Source organism: Montipora capricornis, unplaced genomic scaffold (genome assembly GCF_036669925.1).
Source record: "Montipora capricornis isolate CH-2021 unplaced genomic scaffold, ASM3666992v2 scaffold_508, whole genome shotgun sequence".
Taxonomy (NCBI): Eukaryota; Metazoa; Cnidaria; class Anthozoa; order Scleractinia; family Acroporidae; genus Montipora; species Montipora capricornis.
Window position 1 is genome coordinate 37,102 of NW_027180248.1, and position 10,399 is coordinate 47,500.

A 10,399-nucleotide genomic window follows, 5' to 3' on the forward strand; every position below is an offset into this window, starting at 1 on the left:
CGTGGTTTTTCTCTTTTGTATCGTGGTCTACGACAAACAGTGCCTCAAGAATGTGAGCTTTGTTACCATTGCTTGTGTTACACTCTGTAACGCTTTTGACGCGACCGATATTCTATTTGCAATTGTCGAAAACCGAGACAAAATCCCGGCAAGTTATTGCGGTGGTTTTGTTGCCATGGCTGGTATATTGTTAGTGTGGTCATCACTAGAGTTTACCATCCAAGTTCAAACGGAACATGCGAGCGATTTATCGAACGGTATTGTTGCGGGGCTTCATCTCGTACATTTGGCAATTGACGCGGTCATACTGGGACTGAGGATTGTCATGTATACCAACGAAATGATCGCATTTTCTGTGTTCATTGCAAAGAATGTAATGGTCATTATCGTGCGTTTTATTTACATGACATCGATCTGCCAAAGACGACCACAGTACCTAGACCCCCCCGATCAATCAGTTAACTACGGAATTCCTTCTGCGCCTCCTTTAGAGTTTGACAGAGAATTTCTTCAACGACACCCGACGCCTCTGCCTTCACGGGCCGATTTCATAGAACGACAAAACACACACCAGACCGAACTACAAAATGTTTTGTCCCATCCATATCAAAACACGTCCGCTTTGCAAGCGATCAATTAGAGCAACCGGAATGAAATATTTAATCTGATAAAAAATAAATAAATAAAAAAAGAATAAGAGATAAATGAAAAATACATCGAGTTTGTATATCTTTATTAAACGTGATTCGTTTATTTTTTTTTTTCATTCAAGTATAATTGTACAATTGTTCTCTTGTTTCTCTTCCTTTTAAAACACTGATTAATATTGCGGACTTACAAGAGACACATACAAACGACTCTGTTGATCGTGCACTGACTTACAAGAAACCGTCAGGGGTTTATCAAAAGTGTATCTCCATCTCATTCTCCAAGAAAATGTTTTCTTAATTACATTCTCGGTAAAAGACCCCGAAAGGAGAGGGAATATGTACATCTGCAAAAAGATTGTACTATCTATTGAATTCAAGAAACTCAACGTAGACATATCCATAATGTAGCATTCTTTAGAGCCGACGATCGGAAGGTGAACATCCCAATTCAACCCCTGATTGTTGTTTATGGGAACAACATCCACACCATACGGAACATGCTGTCTTTCGAGCACGATTTTCCTGGGTAGAAGTTTTGGGGCAGGAAGGTGCGGGATCGCCAAAAGACGTCCATCGCCTGAGACTCCTATCTCTACGCGAAACGTCACCATGGCGTGAAACAAATCGTCAGCATTGCTTATTTCTGAACGGTCTAACAATGACCTAAACGCCTTTGGATTGGCATTTCTGAAATCCACCGTCTGTACAATTTTACCACCCACTGCTATAGGTAAATGTAACAAAGTTGTAATGTAGCTGCGATAGATGGGACAAAAAAACCGTTCGAACATGAAGTTTTCATCGTTCGCTTCCAATCGTAACTTCTTAGATTCAGACACAGCTTTTTTCCATCCCACAAAAGAAGCATTGTCTTTCAATGACGGGAAGAGAGCATGCAAAGGTACCCAAGTAAATTCCGTATCTTTCTTTGACAGGTCATAACTAATACGAGGAGATGTTCGAGAAGCTATCACTGGGCGAAAAAATAGATTTGATTTGAGATAAATGTTGTGCAAATATGATTCAAATATGACATTTGTCATATTTGTCCATATTCAATTGACCGACAAATATGATATTTATCCTCAAGATAAATAGGATAATGATGCATTTGCTCTGATTACAAATATAAACAAATGTGGTGTAAACGTAAGACAAATATCACATTTGTTCCACTTAAATACAGACAAACATGTTTAAAGATGACATTTGTTGGGGGGCAAATGTGGATCTTATGTTATCTTCAAACAAGGGGAATATATATTTGGGTTTGTTGGAAATATTTTTTTCAAAATTCTGCAATTTCTTGATTCTGTTCGTTGCTTAGCTTGCAGTAAGGTCGTATTGAACTTAACAAAACTATTTTTGATTCAGATTAATATTTTGTCTATGCATGATGAGAAACAGATTTGAAGGACAAGTCAATGAAAAAAAAGTCAGACAGAAATTCCACCCATGAATATATGTTGTGAAATATTTTATTAAAAATCCTGCATCCTGCATAACACTTAGAGTTTCTAAATAAAGTGTCGTAAACTATAATAAATTAAATTTCTTCTTAACTTTAACTCTTGCTGGTCTAATTAAAAATGTGGAAAACATGAATTCAATAAAGGGAAGTGGTTTTCTATGCCACTTTAAGCCACAACAGTTAATTAAAACTCTAATTATGAAACCTCACTTGATTTAATACACATTTCAACTAATTTTCCTTCATTCACTAACGCCTTCTTTCTATTTTTCAAAATAAATACCAAGAACTTTGTTGATCAACAAAACCTCCATCTTAAGCCAAATTCAAACTTGGAAAATATATTTTATAAAAACTGTAACTTGCTTAATGCAAATAGAGTTTGAGTAAGAGTGCATGAGATCAAGCTACCTTACACTATATACATGTAGCTGGTGCTTGCTTTCACAAGCTCCAGGAGATGCCAAATAGTAATACTATCATCTGAATAACGTGAAAGTGATAATCATAATTACAGATCAGACTTGATTGACATATAGAGCTAGGATATTACCGTTACATGCATATGGCCGTGCTGAGATGCAAAATTTCTCTTCAAGCGTTGGAAAAAATCTTATCATATGGCCCATATGCCCCCACGCGCACTGTCATTATAAAATTATTGGGGAGGTCCCTGTATGAGGGCCGTACGCATTAGCATGAACAGGGCCAGAAAAAGCTGTAAGGCCCTGCTAGGAACACATATATACTGCCCCGTGCAATGCGAGTTTAGAGGGTTTGGTCGCTTTTAAACATCCAAGTTAATTACAGCCAGAAAAGCAAATGCAAACAACATATTAGATAAATTTCCTGTGCAAATATTTGTCACTTATTTTGTCCAAACTTCACATTCTGAGTGCTAATGAATGGTGTAAAGAGCCCATATGATAAAATGCTTATTGACAGAGTTTAGGTCGGGCCGGACAGGAAAATATTTGGCCCTCGGTCATGGCGAGTCTGTACGCCAAGGCCTAAGGACAAATATTTCCCGTCCCGCCCTCCCACTCAGTCGATAAGTACATATTACTAATTCGCTACGCTCACTTGTGAAATATTTTCCAACATGAGAAGATTAATTTTGTAGCTCCAAGCAAAATAAACACTATGAAATAATAAATCACTTCAATTTTCCTGTGAAAAGCATGATTCATCATGTAACCATATCAATGGTAATAGTTTCACTTGCGGAGATAACATGTTTTCCTGTTTGAGATGCCATGTTTTCATGCGAAAACTGTTATGTCACCTTGACACTTAAAATAAATAAAGTTACTTATAAATTTTCTTTCGGCTTGTTTCTGAATAAAATGAATAAAATAGTATACATCATATCTATATCAAAATTCAAGAAACAATTTTGACTCTGAAATCTGTTACAGGGGTTTCATTAAGAGCCAGGAATCAGGAAAATTGACTGGCTGTGATGATGATTTTCCTGGCTGGTTCGACCATTTACATGTAGCAAAAACTCTGTCTTATAAAAAAAGTTCAGTTCAAATAGTTTTGCCTGCCTGTGAAAACCCAAAAATATTAATTAAACCCCTGCTCTGTGACACTCGCAATTAACCTAACAAGTCAGCACTTAAGGCCCAAGCTGGCGCAGACTTTGGATGGCAATGGAGGCTGTTTGCAACAAAACCTCCTTCCTCCCGCTTCACCATCATCCTCTTCCCCCGCTCACTTCTCGCTCTGTTCGCTTTTCTGTCCAGACTTTTCAGTTCCCTTGTCAATTCATCGGAGCGCCATTCAAACCGTTTTACAACTAATTTCGCCATTCTGCCTTGTCCCTCATGATCGTCATCTGAATTTGACTCGTACACGCTCTCTTCCGGTGACATGTAGTCAATGGAGAGTACTTCCTCCAGTTTCCTTTTTTTTTCTTCTGAGTACATTGACTGCCTCAGTGCTCCTCGACGAGACTTGAGTTTCTGCAAGGAATACATGAAATATACAAATTAATAAGTAACAAAAGCAGCTAAAAGCATGGTTTTGGCCCATAATACAAAAAAACATTAAGTAATTACAGCAAAATATTTCTGTAGTTTTAACGCAAAACTACAAAGTTTTAGTCCAGTAAAAGCCAAGTTGAACCTAATATAACTGGTCCCTATGGCATGAAGATTTTACTAACAGGTTTAAATGTTGCAAGTCAAACACTGCACTTCAGTTCATGGGTAGGCCAATTAACAATTATTGGATGAGGTTGAGCATGATAGCGATAATTATCAAGGCCAAAGTTTGTGTAATCTGCCAAAGCCAAACTCTGAGGCAGATAACACAAAATGAGGGTTTGATAATTATATATCGCTATCATGCGAAAACTGAATCCAATAATTGTTTCATTATGCATATTCCTGAGCTGCACTTGTAAACTTAAGACAAGAGGAGTGACTCATCCATTTCTTTGGATAAGCTGCTGGTTAGTGTGTTAGGTGACGTCACTTCTGCGTGTACAAAACTATTGGCTGTAGGTACAGTTGTATGACATCAATTCTACATAGATAAAATCTATTGTCTGTAGGTATGACATAAGAGAAACAGAGAAAGCAGGAATTAGCTGCGTGCTTATAGCCAATCATAATTGAGCTGGTGACACCAATGTATAATAATACATTTTAAGACCCATGTATGTAAAGCTGCTTCAAATATAATTTTATGCTTAAGATTTCTGGTTTTGTTGAATACTTGTTCACTTACATTGTGGCACCGTTGGTTCCTTCTTGCAGTTATGACACTTTCCTCTTGTTTATTAACCAATTGGGGCAGCCCTTCCCTCCTCACACGAGTTAAAACTCGTTTAGACTTGGCCTTGAGGGTCTTATAGTAAGTTTTAATGGCACCTGTGACAGAGGTAATTAAAAATATATAGTTTAACCAATTGACCAAATAGTAGTAAACTGGCTAAAAAAGTAATAACCTGGACGTAAAAAGGTCCTAACGGTAAAGTCTGCAAACAAGTCAAGTGACCCATTAGGCCACAACTTATCCCGTTTTCTGTAGTCATTGATTGCATTGATGAATTGATGACATTGATTGGTCATTGATATTAATACACACTGAAAAAAGACATTCCATTTCATCTTTCACATTGATGGCCTAAATTTATATAATACATGACTGACAAGTCAGTTTCTTCCCCCTTTCACATACAATGTTTTATTCCTCTTTGCCTATTATTATTGTTGCAAACCATTCATGCAAACATTTACTTTTTAACCCGGAAAGTCATTTATAATGAAGAAAAATGCCAGAAAATTGCAATATACATGTAGGTGCAGAATAAGAATATACATGAATTCAATGAGTAATTGATGGGTAATCAATGTGTAATCAAAGACATCAACGAAGCATTAATAACACTGATGAGTCATTGATGTCATCGATACGTAAATCGATAGGCCACAAAATAAATGTATTTGGTCATCAATTACTCAATGATCACTGATAGAGTGAGTTTCAATCGAACACGTCATAAAACCAAAACCAAAGTAATTACTTGGGCCAATCAAAAAGGATGTAGACAATCCAAGTAAACCAATCAAAACTCGAAGTAATCACACATAGCCGACACAAAGCACAGGAAAATGTGCACGCACGAGCCATGATTGGTTTTGGTTTCACTTCTGATTGGTTGAAAAAGTGGCGTGAGAACTTTGAACCACTCACTGAGTTAAGTAAATGCAAAACCAAAGCAATTCGCTAATTACTGTCGACACTCAATTGAAAACCGCTCTAATCGATGACTAATCAGTTGATTACTCATTGATAACCCATCAGTGAGTAATTGATGTAAGTGACCATCAATTAGTTATGTCTGGTAAATTATAAATAGTAATACAGTGGAATCTAGATTTCTCAAACCCTTGACTTCTCCAACCAAAAGTTGTTTCCCTCCACTCAGTCAAGCATTGTAATTTTACCCCTCATACATGTATCTCAAACACTTAATTTCTTGAACCAATTTTTTTTCCCTTTAGTAAAGGTTTGAGAAATCCGGATTCCACTGTACATGTAGATGTAGCCATATTTATACTTACGTTCTAATAAAACAGGATCAGCCTCTTTGAAAGCTGATGTAGCCTGGACGCCTCTCTCTATTGCTTGGGTGATCTCAAGATTAGCGTCATCATTAAAACTGAAAAGTAAAAAGAATGCATGTACTGTATGTGCTTTTTCTGTACTTAGCTTGATAAATGTACATGGTTTGATACATGTAGATCACTTATGTCTTTGGCCTTCTTGCTCCATCAATCAGACTTCTTTGCAGTTCTAAGTTGTCATTGTATCATGTACAAGTATGAAAAGCAGTAATCTTAAAGGGGCACTACAGTATGTATAGAACATGATCATGACATGATTTTGAAAAGCACAAAGCCAAAAGGAACAGTTATTAAAACAAATGGAAATCTAAAACTAATGCCCAGTTTTGTTTAAAAAAATTACAGTAATTGTAGTTTTTTTTATACTAATGCACTGAAAGTATTAAAGGTGTGCTAGCATGAATTAAATGTATATGTATGTACAGGTAAGCTTTTGATCTCAACTTGAAAAAGTCGGGAAAACCTTTTTACATGTAAAATTGTGCCAGTGTATCTTGTAAAATTTTTATGAACTAAAAAAAAAGTCTAAATTTATGCAGTTTGACTTTCCTTGAACTATTCATTTCAATCAAGCTTTTTCCTTTTGGTGTTTTAGGGACATTGATCAGATATATGTGCAAAATAAAATGTACTTTATTGTCAGTTTCAACACCACTTTGACATGGAAGCAGCAAAATTATGACAATTATCATTTTTAGTCCCCCCTTAAAGTGCCCCTAACCCCAAAATATTTTTCAATATTCCAAATATTCCAAAATGAATCTTTGCACCTGTTCGAGACGCATTGCGGCCATTTTTTCCTTTTTCTAACAAATCCTGCCATTTTATAGGCTTCGAAAGTTGCGAAAATCCAAGCATCTTGTGTTCACGACCGAGTCAGAAGGGGAGTGGGTCTATTCCTGATGTGACGTCACAATCTAATTTGCATGCATTTTTACAAAGAGTTAATGCCATGTAAATCAGTTTGTGACGTCACATCAGGAATAGGCCCACTCCCCTTCTGACTCGGTCGTGAACACAAGATGCTTGGATGTTCGCAACTTTCGAAGCCTATAAAATGGCAGGATTTGTTAGAAAAATGAAAAAATGGCCGCAATGCGATTCGAACAGGTGCAAAGGTTAATTTTAGCAAAAAAAATATTTGGGGTTAGGGGCACTTTAAGCAATGTTATCTGAAGGTTACAATCAGACCCTCTTTCTCAAATATTTATTAGATTATGAGCTCAAGATCAGAGGTGATAGTTGATGAGGGTGAAGACCGAATCAACTACCAACTCAGAAATCGAGAGAGAATAATCTCATTGTTTTAGTAGAATTCTTGTTAAATTTTCTTCAGCTCACCATTTCCAATTGTTTTTGTACATCCCATTTAACTTTACACTTCAGAAACATCTTGTGGACTGAATTGTCATTTGGAATTTCCTATCACTTCAAAGAAATTATTTTGAGGCCATAATCTACATGTAGGTGTTTATTATAAAAGATAACATTCTGACGTCACCAACAAAAATATATGGCCACAAAAAGAGTGGCACTATCAGATGTCAGCTCAATAAGGGCATTGCAGGGTAAAATGTACACACACATGTATGGAGAATGCGAAATCTTCTCTTAAAAAGTAATGTGCAAAAACGATAAATTATTATTGCTCATTCACAGGTTATGCCTTGAATAATTTCTTACCTATGATCTTGTTCAAAAGTCCATTCTTTTGGTGGGTCTTTCTCTTTCAATTTTGCCACAACCTTGTGCACACATGCCTGCATTAAATACATGTCAGATACAACATACAATGTTACTGTAGAATCAAAAGAAAAGTGGAGCGCTAAAGTAAGAACCCCTGTCTGACCCTGTTCAGGCCACAGACCCTTCAGACATCTTGACTATAGCACGCAAACTACTGTATCATTTAAACAACAGAGATGATGTGAAAGTAAGGGAATTTTTGTAGAATTTACAGTCGGTATTCATATGTATAGCCTGCAAAGGGACAAAGTTTGAAATATTTCGTGAACATGCTGCTTACTTGCACTCCATATTATGAAGCCAGGCCCGGCTGTTTGATTAAGTCAAATAAAACTGTTTGCCAGTAGAGAAAATGTAGCTTCTTGACAGGTCTAATTACATCATTGACTGATTTTTTACAGTCTAATCATCAAGGGCGGTTAGGGACATCAAAATAAAGTCCACAGGCTCCCTCTACAAATTCTTCAGTTTCACGCTCACCAACTTTTTTTCTTTTTTGATTTCAACTTCAAAACTGTGTTGTTCCACTTGCGAAAGCATATCGTATGTTCCCGAGCTGTTTCCTCAAATTAAGATGTGAGTCCCTTTGTTCCTTTGAGATTTGTTTTCGTTCTCGGCATGCTCAGATAAATAGGAAACAGATTGCTTGTTCATTGCAAGCACCAGCTTTGATATTTTAGTGAGCAGTGAAATTTGAATGTTCTGTGAACTGATTGCTGAACGGACAAAGAGAATGGATCGTTTTTGTTCTTCCAGAGGGTTAAGTCTGTTTTTCACTGCAGTTTTATTATTTACCACATTTTATTCCACATTAAGTGTCTCCATTGTTTTAACCAAAAAAAAAAAGGCTTTTTCTTCATGACTCCTACTGTTGTGAGACCATCAAAAAAGAAACTAAAGTGCTTCAAAGGTGGCATGTCCTTGTCTTTTATAAGCTTGCTCTATGTTTAAATAAGGGTCCACAGTGTATATGACTGAAATATACAATAATACTTGATGACTTCAAATATATTTGCTTCGGGTTCCAGTGTCATGTCTCACCCATTACAATCGCCACCACCTCCCCCACCCCTGAACCCGGCAACTTCCCTATAGGGAAGCAAGCAAAATGGCCGCCCATGATGATGACATGTGTGCCCATAAAAGTCAGCCACAAAAACCTTAATACTCACCACCATATCTCTTGGAAGGTTTTCACTTCTCCTTTGTGTGACAACAGTGGTGGATGACCCTTGCAAGTTGTCAATTTTTTCTGTGAGAGCAGCAAGTTTACTTTGAAGAGCGTCAAACTGCCTCTCGTGGTCGCAACAACTTCCTCTAGCGTTGACAGTAGACAGTGGTGTGTTGACCGGAATTGATCGGCCGCTCGGTGAGCTGGAAAATGGCGTTCGGCAGGCGAGAATTGAAGGTGAGCAATTGGAATTATTGGAGGCGCGTGGGAATGTCTGCGAACTTTCTTCAGGTCCAGATTCACTGTCAGCGACAACATCACGACGGCTACAGTTTTCAGAGCGAGATCGAGATCTCTCGAGCGAAATGCGTGGGCGATCTTGCCCTCGTGGAATAATTGGAGTTGTTCTTGGAGTTGTCTAAAAAATAAAGTGCAAAATGTGGGAAAACTTAACAATCAATCTAACACGTAAGTGTACCGCGGCAGTTTAAAAGGTCACAATAGCACATGGCATTTGAAACTCACCGTTTGACGTTGATTCAAGGGCCTTGATATTGGTGATTCGGACGGAGAAGTTCTCGAATTCTGCGATCTTCCTCTAGCAGACATATTCAAAAACAGCGAACAGTAAATGCGTGATCAGCTGATTTAACGTTCAAGCAATACAAAGGCAAAGCGAAGCGAAGTGAAAGTCGCTCAAAATCCCCGCGATTATGCTAAACAACCCATATGGCCGTTCTGGATTGGAAGAAAAGCATCACGTGATTACAGTCATGTGAATTTGCATATTTAGTTTGCTTTACGCTGAGTAAGAAACATATCTGGAGTGTCGTAAATTTATCGTCCTTTTGTAAGCTCAGTATCTTTCCTGGAAATGGGAAGAAAGAGGTATTACTGCAGTCACTGTGATGACTTTGTAAGTCGAGGTACGCGATCGAGACATCTCAAACAAATCGCAGAGAGAAAGGAATCTGTCTCAGAAGCTGAAAGTGACAGTATTAGCGACGTCGAGACAAGTTCTGAAGTTCAGCGCTCGGAAATCCGCGATAGTTTTGAGAATCATGAAGAATGTTTCAGGGAAGATTTAGCCAGTGGTGAAGGGGGTTATAGTGTTTCTGAAGGTGAGATTTATAAATTATTCCTATATAATTAAGAATGGTGCCTACTAATTCAAAGGTATTTCTGCCCCGGAGTGTGATTATGCAGGAAATGTAGATCTTAA

General features: G+C 37.6%; 1 protein-coding gene across 1 annotated transcript in view; it reads left to right on the plus strand.

Moving 5' to 3' along the window:
• Positions 1–10,051: 10,051 nt before the first annotated feature.
• Positions 10,052–10,399, plus strand: part of LOC138036874 (uncharacterized) — a 5,846-nt gene continuing 5,498 nt past the window's right edge. The window contains exon 1 of the mRNA XM_068882931.1: positions 10,052–10,298. Coding sequence (XP_068739032.1) covers positions 10,052–10,298 — 247 coding nt within the window. The remainder of the gene's footprint in view (positions 10,299–10,399) is intronic.